The 19,812-nt window shown below is 26.5% G+C and overlaps 1 protein-coding gene across 6 annotated transcripts in view; it reads left to right on the top strand.

Moving 5' to 3' along the window:
- Positions 1-19,812, top strand: part of LOC136075023 (uncharacterized) — a 49,821-nt gene that overhangs the window by 17,288 nt on the left and 12,721 nt on the right. For 5 of the 6 annotated variants that reach the window (XM_065787236.1, XM_065787235.1, XM_065787234.1 and 2 more), the window contains exons 3-4: positions 2,873-3,154; positions 10,975-11,031. In XM_065787236.1, coding sequence (XP_065643308.1) covers positions 2,873-3,154; positions 10,975-11,031 — 339 coding nt within the window. Of the gene's footprint in view, positions 1-2,872; positions 3,155-10,974; positions 11,032-19,659; positions 19,708-19,812 lie in introns of all 6 variants that reach the window. The other variant, XM_065787237.1, reaches the window with a different exon arrangement.

Below are 19,812 nucleotides of genomic sequence, written 5' to 3'. Positions count from 1 at the left end.
TTCCAGGAAAACTAAAATTATTGCAAAAAAAATTGTTATTTGAGTATTTATTTAAGTATTTGATTGCTATTTTATCCTAAAATGCTGCAAAAATGCAAATGAGATATTAAACCATTGTTTTAAATTATCTTAAAACAGAGAAATTCTTCAAATCAAATTTTCTTCCACGGACGGTTACAGATGATTTCAAATTTTACCTTTTTGTGATCAGAAATAATACCAAAATCATCCCTCCAAATGGTTTTTCTGGAGGGCTTCAAAGTAGTTTCTACCAATTTTGGACAGGTGTGAGTTATTAAGAAAAATACGTGATTATTATAAAAGATTCTTTAAATATGTCATCAATAAATAGAATAAAATTGTTCCATAGACAAAAATTTTATTTTTAAGTATATATTTATTAATTCTGGCTGGAGAAAAAAAGTTTTAAATATAGATAAGGTTTAATCAATTTTCTAAGTGCAAATTAAGCATAAAACATTAGGCTCGTAAATATGAAGTATTTTCAACTCCATTAATAATGGTTTGAAATAAGTAAAAGATCCTCAAATATTTTTAAGTGGATTGCATGCTTCTGATGGCGATTAAGGCGTTGTTACTTACATTTTTCGGTAATGTTTTGTTAAGAACAGCTTCTAAAAATTAAGTATGTAATGTTCTTGTTAAGAACAGCTTCTAAAAATCAAGTAAGAAAAATCTTTTTTTATTTTAACTTAATAAATACTTTGGGCGTATTTTTGAATAAATAACGTTTTTTATAGGGCAACCGGAAAAGAATCCATTCATTTCATTTGGTTTTATTAATGTTAAGAGTTAATTTGTTACATTTTAACCAAGAACATGTGTTTCTTAAGTTCATCATTCATTGTAAAAAAGATTTTGGATATGTCATTATTTGTAAGGGATAAATTAGTGTTGTTGTCAAACATGATACTTATTAAGTTTGAGGCTTTATTAAAGGCATTTATATAAATTAATAACAAAAGTTGCCCTAAGAAAGAACCTTAATAAACATCACAGGAAATATTTTAAAGATGCCTATGGCTGTCATTATTATTGAAAATAAATTAATTGCGGTTTAATAAGTAACTTTGAAGCCATTTTGTAGTTGCATAGTTTATTCCGTAGTACTTTATTTCTTCAAGCAGATTTCATGGTCGACAGTATCAAAAGCTTTCATTAAGTCAATTAAAACACCTAATGTAAACTGGGATTTAATAAAATTTTTTTGAGAAATGTCAAACTTTATTCAAAGAAGTTTGAGATTTCTCATACAAATTTTAAATTGTTTTTGTTAATGGCATACATGTATATAAGCATGTTGGTCAAGTCAGTTTTAATTAAAAACTATTAATATAAAATATGATCATGCCATTGTAGGCATCTTATTTTAATAATATTTTAAACATTTTCATATTGGAATGATAGTATTATTAGTAATAAAGATATCATAGTTAAATATACAACAACAATAGTTTGTAATATTGGTAGTTTAAACATTTTAACTAGTTATATTATTTATTATTAATATCACAATTAGTAGCACAAACAACAACAATAATAGTAACAATAATATCAATAATATTTATAATAATGTCATGTAATAATACTAACTATAATAATAATAATTATAATGATAACAACAATAATAATAATAGCAATAATAATAAAAGTAACAATAACTTTTGTATTACTGAATATTTAGTTGGGGTTATTACTTTGATTTTTAGATTAGAGACTAATTTGAGAGTATTTTATTCAGAATACAGTTTTTTCTAAGAACTAATTTATTGGTATTAATTGAATTTGATTTCAATCTTAACAAAATGGTGATTCTGACATCTAATTTTAAATTAATCGAAATAGTAATTACAGTCATCACCCTGGACCTCCAAATGTAGTGAAAATACTCCAAACAAAAATGTACCTGTCGAAAAAATTTGAACATTTAAAAGCTGTAGGTGCGGATCTGCATATTGTTGAACACACACTTTGTATGTTTTTAACACTGCTCCACTTGATTTCCTATTCACCTTCAACCCCTGCCTTTTGTAAATGGCTGTATGTACATGTATATAATGGTCAGTGGCTATATGTAACTGTATATTGTTGTAAAAAATTCTGTACCAAAGTTTTTAGGGAATTTTTTAATGTTCATAGCATTTGAAAAAAATTTAATATATTTTTTTTTATACTAGCTTTACATTCTTATATGTTCAATATACTAATGGTAAATAACTTTTTTGTAATTTTTAACTGTCAGTATATTTGGAGTTATGGTCTAAAACACTTATTAATATTCTTCAATAAATGTTTCAATTAAATGTACAAACTAGACATTTAGATAAACTATACATTTAATTAAAGAATTGTACATTTTTACGTGATCGAGTAAAAATGTTTATGAATTAAATGACGTATTGTTAAGTGAGCTTATTTTTGTTAAATGGCGTATTGTTTAGTAAGCTTATTGTTGTTTTACTTCATTCAACGTGTTTTTTTAAGGGTAAAAGTTAATCATGCAACTTATGCTTTTATTATTATTGGTTTAGTTATAAATAACTTGGACAACTGTTTTTTACACATTAAACATAGGACAATAGTAGTTGTTTCAAAGTTGCCAGTTTTTTAAAATGATCACAGAACCTTAAAACATAGTTTTCTTGTTCTTAATTTTTGAATTAATATAGCTTAGTACTAAAATATCATAAAAATAAAACTTGAAATTGTTAAAAAGTGGACATCTGTGGTTTTTACCGGTATATCTTCATTTATAAAAGTTTATTTGTTTATGGTAATTTTTTTTCAATCTTACCTATCATTAATATCAATATTTTTAATATATATCTAACAAAGTTTTTTTGCACATTAGGGAATGATAATCAATTTTTACTGACTTCAAAAATTGTTGGTAGAGTTGGTTATTTCATTGGAGGTAAATTCGACTCTTTTGGACGTCATCTTAATTTATCTCAGTATGATGTTAGCAACATTAAAACTGATGAAAATACAGCGCAAGCAAAAGCAGTTGCTGTCATAGATATGTGGATTGAACACAATGGGATCTCAAAATGGGAACAGTTAAAGATAGAGTTGTTATCATTTGGACATAAAAATACTGTTGAAATAATTGAGAAAGAGTTTCTTATAAATAGTGAGAAATGCAACCATTAATTTATTTTTAATTAGTAATACAGGCCAAAAAAAAATATTCATATAGCAATCTATAAACTTTTTATAAAGCATTTTTAATGATTTTTATCTATAAAGCATTTTTAATGATTTAAAGTATACTCTAAAATCATAATATATTATAAAAATACTATAAAGAGTATATAAATAAATATGCTATATTTAACATACCTTAAAAATACCATAGAGTCATTAGTTTAAAATTTATAAAATTATAAGAAAATGATTTGTTTTTTAGCCTGTTTTTTAAACTCAGTTCTACAAAAAAAAAATTAAAAAAATTGTTAAACAATCATTAAATTAAATATCTGCATTGATATTTCTTTCAAAATTTTTTCTTTAAAACTCTAAAATAGTTTCACATATTTTTATAGAACAGCATAACTGTTCTACAAAATAAATCATTGTTGTTTGCATCTTCAATTTCAATATTATTTTCTATATATTGTTCTTTTTTGTCTAAATTATTGTTATTTAAAATGAAATCTGTTATGGCATTGGACAATAAATGTTTTTCTACCCAATCGAACCATCAGTCAACCTTGATAAGTTACATTGGTTGTCTCTACGTATGCATGCTTTGAACTCTTCCTTATTGCTGCCACAAAACTTTTCTTTTGTTGGAAAAGTGAAGTCAACAAAAGTGATAGTAGGCAGAGGTCAATTAATTTGTTTTTATTTTTATACTTAGTAAAGATTTCAAAACAAGAGGCATAACATCTTTTTGTTATAAAGTAAACAAATTAGAAACATAGTCCTCTTGTCACTGTAAAAAAAAGCACAAGAACTTTTATCAAATACAACACAACCTACAGATTCAATGCATCTATTCTTGAAATGCTTAATGAATTAAAAAAAAAAAAAGGACAAGAACTTGTGCTTTTTTTTTTAATTCATTAGGCATTTCAAGAATAGATGCATTGAATCTGTAGGTTGTGTTGTATTTGATAAAAGTTCTTGGATGATGATTCTATCTAAATCATTTAATATATACATTTATTAATGGTTTTTAAAAACATCATCTCTTAAAGGTTTTTGTGTGTATATTTTTCTCAGTTTTACTTATATGTTTTCTTTTTAAACAACTGATTAAATTCAATGCCTAACGATTTACAATATGCGTGATTTATGTTAAAACCGTTAGGTTGAATGAAGTCAATAGAATTGTAAATAAATATGCTTACACTATTACCTCCGTAAATATGCACACTTGATGAACCTCTACATATTTTGTTTACTAAAAACAGTTTTTTTTTGGTTTTTGCGAAGTTACAGGTTTTCTAGCATAGAAAATAAGAAAAAGATGGCAAGTGGTCAGTCATAACACAAGGAATAAATGGTCTATTGTTTTTTTCAGACAGTCAAAATTTTAATTTTTATTTCAGACGGTCAAAATTTTAATATTTTTTTTTTGTTTAAATTTTCATCTGAAAATTAGTTCTTCATGATTTAAACTAAACACACAATTAATAACTTAATTAACAACTATGTGATAATGGTTAGAGGTTGGCTGCAAGAGCAGGTCCAATTATGTTTACAATGCGTTTTTGCACCTTGTCTAAAAGAGAAAGGGCATCATAAGAAGATCAGCCCCAGATATGGTAACAATATTCCATACAAGGATGGATTTGAGATTTAAATATTTAAATATTTAAGATTTTTTAAGAAAAAACATTTGAATCGCCTCCTCATAATCTTACGCTTCACAAACTTTCTGAATATCGTACCTCTTATATTCTTCTTATTTGGATAAATTATTTTTTTTCTAACAGAACACAGCGAGTTATCATAAGTTCCGCTACTTCAGATTGGTCACCAGTCACCAGTGGTGTCCACCAAAGTTCTGTTCTAGGTCCTCTTCAATTTATTTTATACATCATTGACATTACAGACCTTATTAGCAATCCAATGAAGTTATACACCAATGACAGCAAAGTTGTTTCCACCAACTTGACACCTGAGAGTCTAGCTTTCCTCTAGAAGGATATAAATGACATCACGTCTTGGACTCTAATCTTACGGTTATGTCTCAACTACAAAAAGTGCCTTATTGTATGTTTTAACAAAAGTAAAAATCCTATTCACCAATACTATGTCTTAACTCAGCAAGAGTTGCAGCTTCTCGATTCCTCTTACAACAAAAGCGTTTCCATTTCACACAACCTCAAATGGGACATTCACATTGAAATAATATCATCTAAAGCTTACTCTGTTCTTGGTCAACTAAAGAAATCTTTTATCTATAAAAATGCTCATATTTAGAAGATACACATTCCTCGTCAGACCTCACCTCTAGTATGCTGCTCCTGTATGGAATTCTCTTTCTGCATGCAATATCAAAAAACTTGAAAAAGTTTAAAATCGCGCCACCAAAGCAATTCTGTCTCTAAGAGCGCTATCCAGCGAAGCCAGATTATCATTTCTTCACCTCACCTCGCTAAATGAAAAACGCATTCAAAGTGATTTAATCTACAACTTTAAATTTATTATTAACTGAAAATAGGCTATCCATCTATCCAAATAACTCGAGCACACTCTTAAAGCACACAAATTAATCGTTTTTTAAAAAAACTACAAAAACGCAAATTTAATTGACCAGAATATTTTTAAAAACATTTTGAATGTTTTTAAAATATTCTGAATGTTTTTAACAATAAAAACAATGTTTTTATTTTTATTTTTTTTAATAAAATGTTTTTTAATTTTTATTTTTAATTTTTTTAATAAAATGTTTTTATTTATATTTTTTTTACTGTAAATCATGCGCGGAGTGTTGCTTTATCGACTATTTTATAGCCTGACTCACAAAGGAGTGCTGCTACATCGACTGACAAATAGCCTGACTCACAAGGGAGTGCTGCTACATCTACTATCTTTTAGCTGACACGCAAGGGAGTGCTGCTACATTGACTGAGGGTTTGGTTGGGGCAGGCAGTCTATCAATTAATAAAAATAAAAATTCCGGTCTTGCATTTTAATTTTTACTTTTTGTCAACAAAATATGGAAAAAACTTTCGGACAACATATAAGAGTTTTATATATTTATATATATATATATATATATATATATATATATATATATATATATATATATATATATATATATATATATATATATATATATATATATGTATGTATAATGTAGTTGTCAACAACTAAATATGAAATATTTATTTCTTTTTTTGTTACTATTTAGTAATTTTAATGAAGATAGATTAAATTTAAGTTTAAAAATTTTTAGCACTAGATGCCTTTCAAAAAATTCTCAGTATTACTATTTTTGTTATCAAAACAATCTTTTTCTATTTTTTAAACAGGAAATTATAATTATCTATATTTATATATATGTATATGTATATATATATATATATATATATATATATATATATATATATATATATATATATATATATATATATATATATATATATATATATATATTTAAACAACTTTAAAAAGGTTTCTACACAATAGAGTGCTCAATGTTCTTAAAAGAACAGAGCAATTATATATTAGTAGAAAATCACTTGAAATAATTTTTCTATAATTTGAAAATTTTTTCATGTTTAGACATTCTTCCTGATGAACCTACTGATGGTGAAACACAGTGTTGAAGTAATCAAAAATTAGATAAGTGCTTTCACTAATTTATTATTGCTCTGTTCTTTTAGAACATTGAAACACTCTTTTCGTAGAATACACTAACATAATTTATAATTTATATATATATATATATATATATATATATATATATATATATATATATATATATATATTTGTAGAAAATCACTTAACTAAATTTTTTTCCATTTGACACTGTGTTTCATCAACAAAGATTCATTAGAAATGAATGATCAAATTAATAAAACTTCAATTTATACCAAAAATTAAATTACAGGAAGTTGCAAATGTCTTAACTACTGCAAATTTTTACACATTTGTGGAATTTGCTGACACTATTATAAAAAGAATTCTTTAGAAATGATTACTTATGCTATTTTTTCAAAAAGTTTTTTAAAAGGGTAGTTAATGTAAATATTATTTGAACTCATTTATTTTTATAGTTTTTTAGGAGAAACTTATTTTCGTGCCTACATTTAGAAATTAATTACGATCTTTGTTTAATAAGCATTCTTGATTTGAATGTGTAATTATTTCAAATTTTTCTTGTAGGCATAGTATGCATTTTTTGGAAATATTGTTATATGCAGGCGCTGTTTTAAGGATAGACCAATTCAGTATAAAATCATCAATATTTTTTTGAAATAATTTGAAATAATTACACATTCAAATCAAGAATGCTTATTAAACAAAAGATCGGAATTAATTTCTAAATGTAGGCACGAAAATAAGTTTCTCCTAAAAAACTATAAAAATATATGAGTTCAAATAATATTTACATTAACTACCCTTTTTAAAAAAATAGCATAAGTAATCATTTATAAAGAATTCTTTTTATAATAGTGTCAGCAAATTCCACAAATGTGTAAAAATTTACAGTAGTTAATGCAACTTCCTGTTATTTAATTTTTGGTATAAATTGAAGTTTTATTAATTTGATCATTCATTTCTGATGAATCTTTGTTGATGAAACTTAGTATCAAATGGAAAAAAATTTAGTTAAGTGATTTTCTACAAATATATATATATATATATATATATATATATATATATATATATATATATATATATATATATATATAAATTATAAATTATGTTAGTGTATTCTACGAAAAGAGTGTTCAATGTTCTAAAAGAACAGAGCAATAATAAATTAGTGAAAGCACTTATCTAATTTTTGATTACTTCAACACTGTGTTTCACCATCAGTAGGTTCATCAGGAAGAATGTCTTAACATGAAAAAATTTTCAAATTATAGAAAAATTATTTCACAGGAAGTTGGGAATTGTTATAATTAATTATGTAATAACCGTAGTATTTTGCAACCAGGAAGTTGCATCAACATTAGATAATTAAAATTTAATGAAAAGAATTCTTTAGAATTAGGATAAATTTGGACTGGTCATTTTTTTTAATAATTTTCAATTGAGATTTATAAAAATAAATGAATTATAAGAATTTTCTGAGGGGTTAAATGTGACATCTAGAAAATTCACAATTTTTAAATTAATGTTTATCTCAATTTGGAAGCTAATGTTTTTGAAAATTTCTAAAATATTTTTTCTGACTTTGTCAAGTTGAGGCCCTGATTTTTTTTTGCATTATTATTAAGCCATCATCGCAGTACAAGCCTAATTGATTAAAATGAACTATTTTAGCTAGGGAATTATGATGTCACATTTAACCTCTCAGAAGTGATGTCACATTTAACCTCTCAGAAAATTCTTATAGGCCTTATAAAAAACCTAATGATGAATTATCGTATATTAACATAAATTCGAATCATCCCCCTCAAATCTTAAAACAAATTCCCATTTCAATTAACAATAGACTTAATCAAAACTCCTCTAATGAAAATATTTTTAACTCTTCCAAACGCGTGTATGAAGATGCTCTTAAAAAAAGCGGATTTAAAAATTTTGAGCTTAAATTTGAAACAAAAATTGCAAAAAAGCAAAATAGAAATAGAAATATAATTTTGTTCAACCCACTGTACAGCAAAAATGTTTCAACAAACATTGGAAAAGCGTTTTTGAAATTAGTTGACAAACATTTCCCTCCCTCTAATAAATTGCACAAAATTTTTAACAGAAACACTATTAAAGTAAGCTATATAGATATGCAACCTTAGCAGATGCTGACTTTGCAACTGATTTGATATATGGTTTCCAAGAAAGATTGGAAGTAAGAGTTAATCCTAGAAGATGAAGGGTAGATGACTCATCGAGTACATTACCATTCATAAATATAGGAAGATCTAAATTATTGCGATAACGATTGGCTGAAAAAAATTGAGTTTTATCTGAATTAAAGTTTACCAGCCACTGTGAGCCCCATACTGTAGCAGAAGTGAGATCCTTTTCAAGCTCAAATGCCCCCTCCAAGCAATCAGAGAGAGTTGGCTTCTTATCATGACAAGAATAAATTGTAGTATCATCAGCAAACAATGCTACCTTTGATGTGAGAAGTTGACTATTTGCCAAGCCATTCAGTGTGATGAGGATTTAAGTCACCGGCATCAACAATATTGGCTGATGGATAAAGAGAGAGGGCTTGGCCAATATGATCAGAAATAATATCAAAAAGAGTACAGTCTTGAGATAATGGAGAGCGATATAGAACAAAGAGAAAAGCAATAGAGTGAAATGGTACAAAATCACATAAAAGAATAGTCTGTAGATTCAAATCTAGTTTTCCTACAAATGGGTGAATTCTTACGAACGTAAACGCCCAGGTCAAGCATGTGACTATCGTAGTCTTAATTAAGGGAATTAATTAACGAATTAAGGCAAGATAACCATCAACACTAATAAAAACAGAAAAACAAGCAAAACCCATGCATCGAGTCAAGAAAATCCAGTATTCAACATCCTAAATTGGAAACAATGTATTAAAAATGCATCTGTCCCAGCCTTATAGATGAAGAAGGGGTGCGAGGCTGGTAAACAGATAGAATCTGTTTACCCCTTAAGTCTTTGCCTAGGAGGCCTTTAATTGATTGAGTGGAAAGAGTATTTTTTAGATAACAATGGTTCTTTATGTTTTCAAATAAGCCTAATATGATCACTTTGCTACCACAGTGTACTTTTGATTCCTTGGTTGTAAATCTAATGCTGATTAGTCAAACCAACTCATCACTATCTTTTGAGACCTCTGTCCTTCATCAATATCAAAATGTACAACATATTTAAAAAGATAAATTTTTATTATAATGAACAAATTTGTTATTAAGAAAGATGGGTCAGTACAATTAAACAATATATTTTTTTAAAAAGTCTTTTCTTATTTTTAAATTGATTTATTATCATATTGTTTATTCTATTCAAATAGCGTGACCTGTTTGTAACTTCAGCATAGGTATTCTCCTATATTCTTCCAATGTCGTTTATCTTCTAGTTCATGTTTGTTTCACCTCTTTTATGCCCTATATGTAATTTTTATGCCCTATATGTATTAGGTATGCTTTAGGCAGAAGAGCAATATCTCCTTTTTCAAGTTTTCAATTCTGTCTTTCTGACTTTTAAACTTGATTATGATTGTTTATCCAGTCTACTCAACCTTACTGATTGTTTATCCAGTCTACTCAACCTTACTGATAGCTTTACCTTTTTTTTTTAAATAAAAAACAAACTCTGCAAACTCCAAACCTATGAGAATTTATATTCAGACTGAACCAGGATTTTCAAAGCCTTTAAACTAATGAATCAATGATTGTTCTTAAATAAAGTTTTTATAATGAAATATCTTCAAGAAAAAAAAATAATAATAAAAACATACATATTAAACATTCTTCTCTTCTTGTTTTTCCTTTTTTATTTTTTTATTTTACTGTATGTATATTTTTTCTATTTCCCTAAATATAGATATTTTTATGTCTTTACTGAAACAGGAGAAACAGATAAATCTCCTATTTTCTGAATGAAATCTTGCTTTTTGCAGACTCATCGTGAGACAAAATTTTGTTTAGTAATTCCTATATTATATTACTTTATTTTAATGTGAATATTCAATTTGTTTACTTTAAACATAGTATTAAACAATCGATGCAATTTATTGAGACTAGTTTCTCTAAGTTTTAGTTGACTTTTTCCATTAGTCAATAAAAATACAGCCAAATAAAGTTCAGGACCCCCTAATATATAGAACGTTTAAATTTATAGGAAAAAGATCAAAACAGAAGAAAAGAAAGAAAAAAGAAGAGAAAGAAAGAAAAAAAGGTTTTTTATTTCCTTTATTCGTTTTTAACAGTTTCATGTAAACCTCTTAAAAAGTGTGGTTAAAAAAGTAAAGTCTAAAGTAAAGTTAACCTTAACTGAAAACAACTGGAGCAGTGAAGGGTTTTTAAAAAAATGACACTTTAAAATATATATGTATAGGTACCCATAATTTGTTCAATTTGATTAAATAATACTGGATTGTTATTTACTAGCACTAAGCAAACTGGAATATGGGTTAGTAATAAATAGATAATAACATATAAACTTGATATATTATCTAAAAAATATAAAATATAAATTCATCAGTATATAGGGCTGCCATTGTCCCAGTTTTTAGGTTGAAAAACACTATAAAAGTTTTGGTTAGTTTAGCATTGTGCTCTCCTCCATAAAAATTAAGATAGTTGTATCCCTATCTATATAATATTATCTTTTTGGTTTTGCTTGCTTTTATATGTCTTAGAATTTTTTTTAAGACAATATAACTTAATTTATTAGGTTCTTTTTAATATCAGTTAGCACCAGAGAAGGAAAACCAAGTACAACTTACCAAAACCTAAAAATAAAAACAAAAAGAAAATAAAGATTATCTTAAACTACAAAAGCATTATTTTACATATTTATTATCGTGTTCATGAATTAGTGACTTGTAAAACACTTCTTAAACATGGTCATTGTCAATTATGGTAATTAAGTAATGACAACTAAAAAAAAAAAAAATTAAATAATTTTAGGATAATTATAAGCAGTTATATTAAAATTTAATAAAATTTTGTAAATAAATGTAGAGAATATTAGATTGATTAGTAAACAAATGGAGAGAATATTAGAACTAAAATATATATGACAAATCTGATAATAGACATAAATAAGTAGATAAGATAGTAAGATAAGTAGACATAAAAACTAGTAATAAAAAAGTTATTATAATAATTATAAACTTTTCAGTCGTGGTATCCTAGAATATCTGAAAGTAATGAGAAACTAAAATTTGTGTATAATAAAAAGTAGACATATGTAAGGTTAAATTTCAGATAAAATATAAATATTAGCAATCATCTGATAAGTCTAAGAAATTTTTTTTGGACATGATTTCAGGTTTTCTAGCTATTAATTTTTGAGCCTGCATGTTTATTAGCGACCAAGTGGCAATGGCTAATTGCATGGCAAGTACTGAATATTTTAATCTAGTGGTTTATTGTAGAACTTTATGAAGAGTCATCGTAATGTCTTGAAAAAGTCATAGAATTTCATTTTCAAATTTGATTGGCCACCCTGCAACAGCACCACAAAAAAAATAACATAACAATATAAACAATAGACAGAAATATATGCCAGTATAAGCAATGTACAGATATACATGACAATATAAAAAAATTGACAGAATTACATGCCAATATATGCAATACCTATAAAATATTTACAAGCAACAGTAAAATCTTTTATGTGTGTCTAGTTTATGATATAGAAAAATGATTCAATTTTTGCCTGATGAAAAACATCTTCTTTAATTCCTGACCATCTTTTCATAAGTTAACAAAATAGATCTCGCTCAGCTAAAGTAGTAAAAAAGAGGATGATAGTAGTGTGAATAGATCATAGATGAAGTTGAGTATTTCATGTACTAAACCACCCAAAGAAAAAGAAAAAAATGTGTGATATCCAGGGTCAGAAATAAGACACAAATCAACTGGTGAAGCTAAGTGATTTGTGTGGTCTGGAAAATGAGTTACAAAGTTATATTATTGAGTAAAAGACTAAAAAGACAAATATTTTAGCTTTAGAGCCATCAGTGTTAGTGGTACTAGAGCCAATGTATTTAGTGTGTTGAGCCAGAAACAACAATTATTGCTAGGGTATGATAAGAGAGGGTTTTGTTGATTTGTTATACTAGATGATGTTTATACTAGGGGTCGCCAACCTTTGCCTCGCAAGCCTCGTGGTTTTTTTTATGTCAAGATGCAGCTCTTTAGCTCCATGATTCATAAAATTGACTGCAAAAAAAAAAAAAATTGTGCAGTTTAAATTTACTGTCAAGTTGATCAAATTCCATGGAAATTAGTATTGAGTGGGACCTCCATTAGCCTTGATGGCCACATCTAGATAATTTGGCATTGAGTTGATCAAATTTTGGGTCTCTTTTGTTGTTATATTATCCAATGCTCTCATTATAGCTTCTTTTAAGTTGTCTTTGAGTCTAAATGCTCAGTCGCAAATTTTCTATCCAAAATATACCACCTATTTTCCATTGGATACAAGTCCAGACTTTGAGATGGCCATTCCAAAACATTGATGTTATTTATGTCAAGGCACACCTTTGTTTTCTTTGCGGTTTATTTTGGATGGTTATCCTGCTGGAGTATGAAATCGCTTCCCATTCTCAATTTTTAAGTATATGGTTGCAAGTTAGCTTTGAGAATTTCACAATACATTGAAGCATCCATTTTGTCATCAATAAATGTAAATTTCCTCACTTCTTTTCAACTCATACTACAACAAACCATCACATTTCCTCCTCCATGCATTACACTACCTTGCAAACAACTCAATTTATAAGCTTCTCCTTTTTTTTTTGTCACACTTTTTGGACTCCATCCAATGAGATGAGATTGTATTTTGACTCATCTGATTACAAAATTTTTTTCCAATATGATATCAGCATTTTTAAGTACTTCGATGCAAATTCCAATTGATGTTTAATTTGTTTAGAAGTTAAAAAAGATTTATTTCAAACCACTCTACCTCTCTATCCTTTTTCTCTTATACAATTTCTGATTGTTTGAGGAGTTACTGTGATGTTATGATCTTCACGAACTTTTAAAGCTAATTTCGCTGCCAAAACATATCAGTGTTTTGGAATGGTCATCTTTAAGTCTGGACTTTATTCCAATAGAAAATTGGTGGTATTTTTTGGACAGAAAAATTAGGAAACAAGCATTTAGACCCGAAGGCAACTTGAAAGAAGCTATAATGAGGTCATGGGACAATATAATAACAGAAGAGACAAAAATTTGATCAACTCATATTTGATCAATGCCAAATTATCTAAATGAGGCCATCAAGGCAAAAGGAGGCCCCACTTGATTCTAATTTCCATGGAATTTGAGCAATTTGACATTATTTTTGAACTGTACGATTATTTTTTTTGCAGTCAATTTTATGCTTCATTAGATCAATTGTGTAAAGTTCAATAGATTTGAAAAGCAATTAATTCACCATTACACAAATAAATTATTAAAACAACACTTAATAAAATATCTAAAAAAACTTTTGAACATTTTAACGGACAACTCATTTTCTTGGTGCAATCTTTAAAGTTATGATTTTTATATATATATATATATATTTTTTTTTTGGTTGTTATTAAGATGCTTCCGGAAGGCTATATATATATATATATATATATATATATATATATTAGTATAATTGCTCTGTTCTTTTAAGAACATTGAGCACTCTATTATGTAAAATACTTTTTAAAGTTGTTTAAATATATATATATATGTATATGTGTATATATATATTTTTGGTTGTTATTAAGATGCTTCCGGAAGTCTATGTATATATATATATATATATATATATATCTTTATTTATTTATATATATATATACATATATGAATATATTTATGTGTATATATATATATATATATATATATGTATATGTATATATATATATATATATATATATATATATATATATATATATATTTATATATATATATTATATATATATATATATATATATATATATATTTATATATATATATTTATTTATTTATATATATATACATATATGAATATATATATGTATATATATATATATATATATATATATATACATATATATATATATATATATATATATATATATATATATATATATATATATATATATATATATATATATATATATATGTATATATATATATATATATTTTTGGTTGTTATTAAGATGCTTCTGCAAGTCTATACAGTTTTATCACAGCACGTAGGAAGGGCATTTGACTAGAAAGTTTACTCGTTGCTTATTCGGCAAGAGCAGACGTCAAACCTCTTGGTTCTGAGCCAGAATTCTAACCACTTTTTATATAATACTGAAATAATAAAGTTAGTAGTACTTCAAAATCTGAAAAGTTTTTAAGTTGTAACATTTGGCTTTTTTGGGTCACTGGAAGTTTGACAATAGGTTGACAAGGAAAAGTGGGAGCTAAAAACTGTCTAAATGTTTTGCTAAACTGATAAATTTTTTGATAAAGTTAATGGACAGTCACTTGTATAGTTTTAATCTAGTCATTAGAGTAAAACCTAAATAAAATAAACAAATTAAAAAAAAAAAGTAATAATAAAGGTATCATATAAAAAGTAATAAAAAATGAAAAAGTCAAAAGTAAACCAAAAAAGTATGAAAGTAAACCAACAAAACAAAAGTTTATGGTAAAGTAAGTATTGCCAACAGCACCACAAAAGAAAAAATATATAAAACATAACGATATAAACAATACACATGAAGACATGCCAGTACAAAGCAATGCACAAAAATATATGAATATTTTCAAATACACAGATATACATGCAATATATGCGATGCACAAAAATATAAATATTTATGTATGACAGTATAAATAGAAATACATGACATTATAAACATTGCGCAGAAATATACTCCAACTTAAGCAATGCACAAAAATACATGAGATTATAAACAATACAATCAGTTTAAATTAAATAAAACTTAAAAATTGTTCTTTTTATGTTTTTCCAAAATAGTTTATTTTTCTAGTTAAAATTTCTAGTTCTTCTATTTAAAAACTACCTTGAAACTTGAATGATTTTGTTAACAGTGATTTTTTATCAGTAGTTTTTTATGTCTGAGCACTTTATTTATGATTTAATAGGCATATCCAACAGAGATTTCAACATTAAACTTATTTCTAAAAGTACAATGCTTGTTGGCCATCACTAATATGAGAAACAATTTTTATATCTTTGTTTTTAACTTTAAAGAGGAAATTTTAAAAGAAATGTCTGATATAAATACAATCATTTATTCCTGCTATAAATATGATCATTTTTTTTAAACATCTTCGCTTCCAACAAGACTGCAAGCAGCCACTAATTAGAGTTAGAAGTTATTGGAAGAGAAAAGATGAAGGTTGTAGAGCAAGATAACGATTTACAGACGGCTTAAATGATTGCAAATTATATGAATCAGGAAAGCAAGATGAAAGATAAGATGAAAGGAAGCGAATTCCAAAGAACTGATGTTCGAGGAAAATAACTAGACGAATAAGAGTTTTCGGAGCACTTAGGAACAGTCACAGAAAAAGGATGAGACTTAATTAAATGACGAGTAACGCGAGAATGAATTTCAGTAGACGGCACAACAGACACTAGCTCTTTAGAGCATTGCCGAAAGAGAAAGAGAAGCAACATTACGACGATGTGATAATGGTTGGAGGTTGGCTGCAAGAGCAGGTCCAACTATGTTAATAATGCGCTTTTGCACCTTGTCTAAAAGAGAAAGTGCATCATTAGAAGATCTGCCCCAGATATAGCAACAGTATTCTATACAAGGACGATTTATAGAGATAGAGAATAGAATAGAATCCAGAGTAAGAAAGTGTTGAGTTCGATAAAGAGATGCAACCTTAGCAGATGCTTATTATGCAACAGATTTGATATATGGTTTCCAAGAAAGATCGGAAGTAAGAGTTAATCCTAGGAAGATGAGTAGATGGTAGTTGACTCATTGAGTACATTACCATTCATAAATATAGGAAGATCTAAAATGTTGTGATAACGATTGGCTGAAAAAAATTGAGTTTTATTTGAATTAAAGTTCACCAGCCACTGTGAGCTCCATGCTCTAGCAAAAGTGAGATCCTTATTTTTATTTATTTATGTCTGCTATAAATATAATCATTTATTCTAAATAGAGTAGAAGTCCAACAAACCGAACAGCGGGCAAAGGCAGGCATTTGTTGGGAAAACTAAATATCATTACTAAAAGTATAGATGTTTGCAAATTTTAAAAAAGTTTTCAACTTTCAGTGTGTAAAAAATAATAAAATATTTAAAAAAAAAAAATATTACAGCTGATGCTTTAATAAGAAATTTAAGTTCAAAAAAATTATAACCCTTAAAGTCAGTTTTTTTTGGAACAATTTAAAAGCAAAGGAAGCTATTTTGTTGGAACTTTTCTGTTAATTCCAAAAATAGTTTTAGATTTTCAAAAATTTACTTCATCAAAAAGTTTTAGCAGAAACAAATTTTTTTTTTTTAGTTTTTACCTTAAACTGGACACTATAATTCCTATAATCAATTAAAAGTTAATAGCTTAATATTAATTATTTTTTCACTTTATTAAATTTATTTATTATGTTAATTTATTTTATTATTTATTCACACTGATTAAGTTTTTTCCATTTGGGTAAAATGAGTTTTAACACTTTGTGTTAATTAATTTTGTACTTTGGCATTTATACTGTTGAAGTTAAAGTGCAAAAGTACACAAAGTAACCACAAAAGTGCATTGTTTCTTCAATTTCAAAAATCTCTCAAAGTCTAAAACTAAATTGATTCTACTGAACATAAAATGTCAAAAAATGTATCAAAAGAGAAGCCTCATACTAAAGAGACATTAAAAAGAACATTGGATAATATTGAAAATGGTTGAGCTTAAGCTCAATTCTCCCTATACCAAAATATTATCCAACTTATGTTATCCAACTGAAACAAAATGTTATCCAACTGAAAATCAAATAAGACTAATAGTACTTGGTAGTTGCATTACAACAAAAAATATTTTGATTTGGCAAAAGTAGGTATTAGTAGCCATGAATTTGTGGAATTGTGATAAAACTAGTTTCAATGGTGACAAAGGTGATGCGAAAACGATTACCAGATGAGATGCAAAGTGTCCACCAGTATTAACTGGAAATAACGAAAAAGTAAACTACACTGTTCTTAATTGTGTTAATGCAAACCGATTCCTTCTAACAGAAAATTTAGAAAAAATAAAAAAAATAAAAAAACATAAGCAAGCTTGAGCTTGAAATAAAAAATTTTTTTATAAACTAGGTTCTGCAACTTTGTGTGCAAACAGAAGCAGAGCTCACAAAGCCAAAAACTGCAACTTGATTTTTAACAAGTTATTCATAAAACTTGCATATCAAGCTTTTCAGTTTCAAAAGTTTGTACTTTTTTCTAGACTATATACAAAAAACAAAACTAAAAATAGAAAGAAAAATATATGTTTACAAAAATTATTCAATTAAATCTACAATCATGCGATTCACAAAAAGAAATAGTGCCAATTTTAGACTTAGTATAATGAGGCACCACTTCAATGAAATAAGGGGTTATTGTTCATCTATTTTGCTTAGACAATGCGCTTACGAGGGTGTCGCTCCCTCTTTTTTTTTCAAAAGCATAAAATTGCTTTATACAATACATCTAAAATTAATGAAATAGTTTTAATATTTAAATTTAAATGAAGAGATTGTGTATAAAATATAGTCAACTTACTTGTTGCTGTTTTCATTGTTGCTGCTATATTTGTTGTTTTTGTGATTGTTGTCATTGTAGTTGTTATTGTTGTTGTTGTTGTTGTTGTTGTTAAATTAGAACATGTAAATTCGAATAAAAAGTTCAAGGTTAAATAAATGTATTGTTTAGAAACAAAATGTTTATTGTGCTGATTTATAACTATTGGATCCAATTAATTAGCTAATAAGTATATTGTTGATACAGGTTTGCTTGTGCAGCTTTGGTTTGAGCTTTTAGCTTGAAACCTTTGATTTCAAAATTTATAAATATTTTTATGTTGTTATCAATAAGTTTGTTTATCTATACCAAGAAATATCTAGCTTGTTAACAGGCTGACGAGGAAGGAGTTTTATTAATGAAAGCACAATAACAACAAAGTAATTTTTAAACAGTTTAGGTTTTTTTTTCAAGGTGGCATAGATGCAGTGTTTTAACATATTATTATTTGTGAGTGTTACAATCCAAGACAATGTTTTAAAATATTTATATATGAAATAATGAATAATATAAAATAGTTAATAGTACAAAATTCACAGATCATAAAGACTAACCCTAACAAAGATTATTATTGTTAACTTGATAAAAACAATATAGTAACACAAAACGTCAATCACATGAATAACTGTAAAAACTAGTTTTATAATGTGTTACTGTGCAAACATTATTCTTATCTTTTTGTTGTGTTAGTTGTGTAAAATTCCATTGAATTGTGTAATATTCACTGTGTAGTAAAGCACTTAACAAGGTTTTCTTAACAACAGCCTCATTTGTTATGGTTTCTGTTTTAAAGATGTAATTTTTAATCTTTATCGAGATTAAAAATTACAGGTTGTTTGTCTTTCTATTTTAAAGGTATATGATTAATATAGGATTATATTTATACATATGAAAAAAAATCATTCGCCTTTTTTAATCTTTGATTGTGAGATATTAAAGTATTTAAGGTTGAATATAGTGTTCATACACAGTATTAACTTTATAGATTATGAATTTGTTAGATGAATCAAAAGATACGTATAATTTACCTTACATGAAAACATTGTCAGAAGTAAAGTTTTTTGCATAACTATCATTTAGACTCTTCAAATCCACCTAATATTGCTAGCAGAGTTCATGTCAAAAATGGTAATTAGAGTAGTTTGAAGTTATAACTTTAAATATTCTTAAATAAGAAGTTTTTTAGAAGTCTAACTTCACATAACTACATTACATTTTAGTTATGATTTAAAT

Source organism: Hydra vulgaris, chromosome 01 (genome assembly GCF_038396675.1).
Source record: "Hydra vulgaris chromosome 01, alternate assembly HydraT2T_AEP".
Classification (NCBI taxonomy): domain Eukaryota; kingdom Metazoa; phylum Cnidaria; class Hydrozoa; order Anthoathecata; family Hydridae; genus Hydra; species Hydra vulgaris.
The sequence above is the reverse complement of the archived record's forward strand: the minus strand, read 5'-3'. Positions and strand labels throughout refer to the sequence as shown.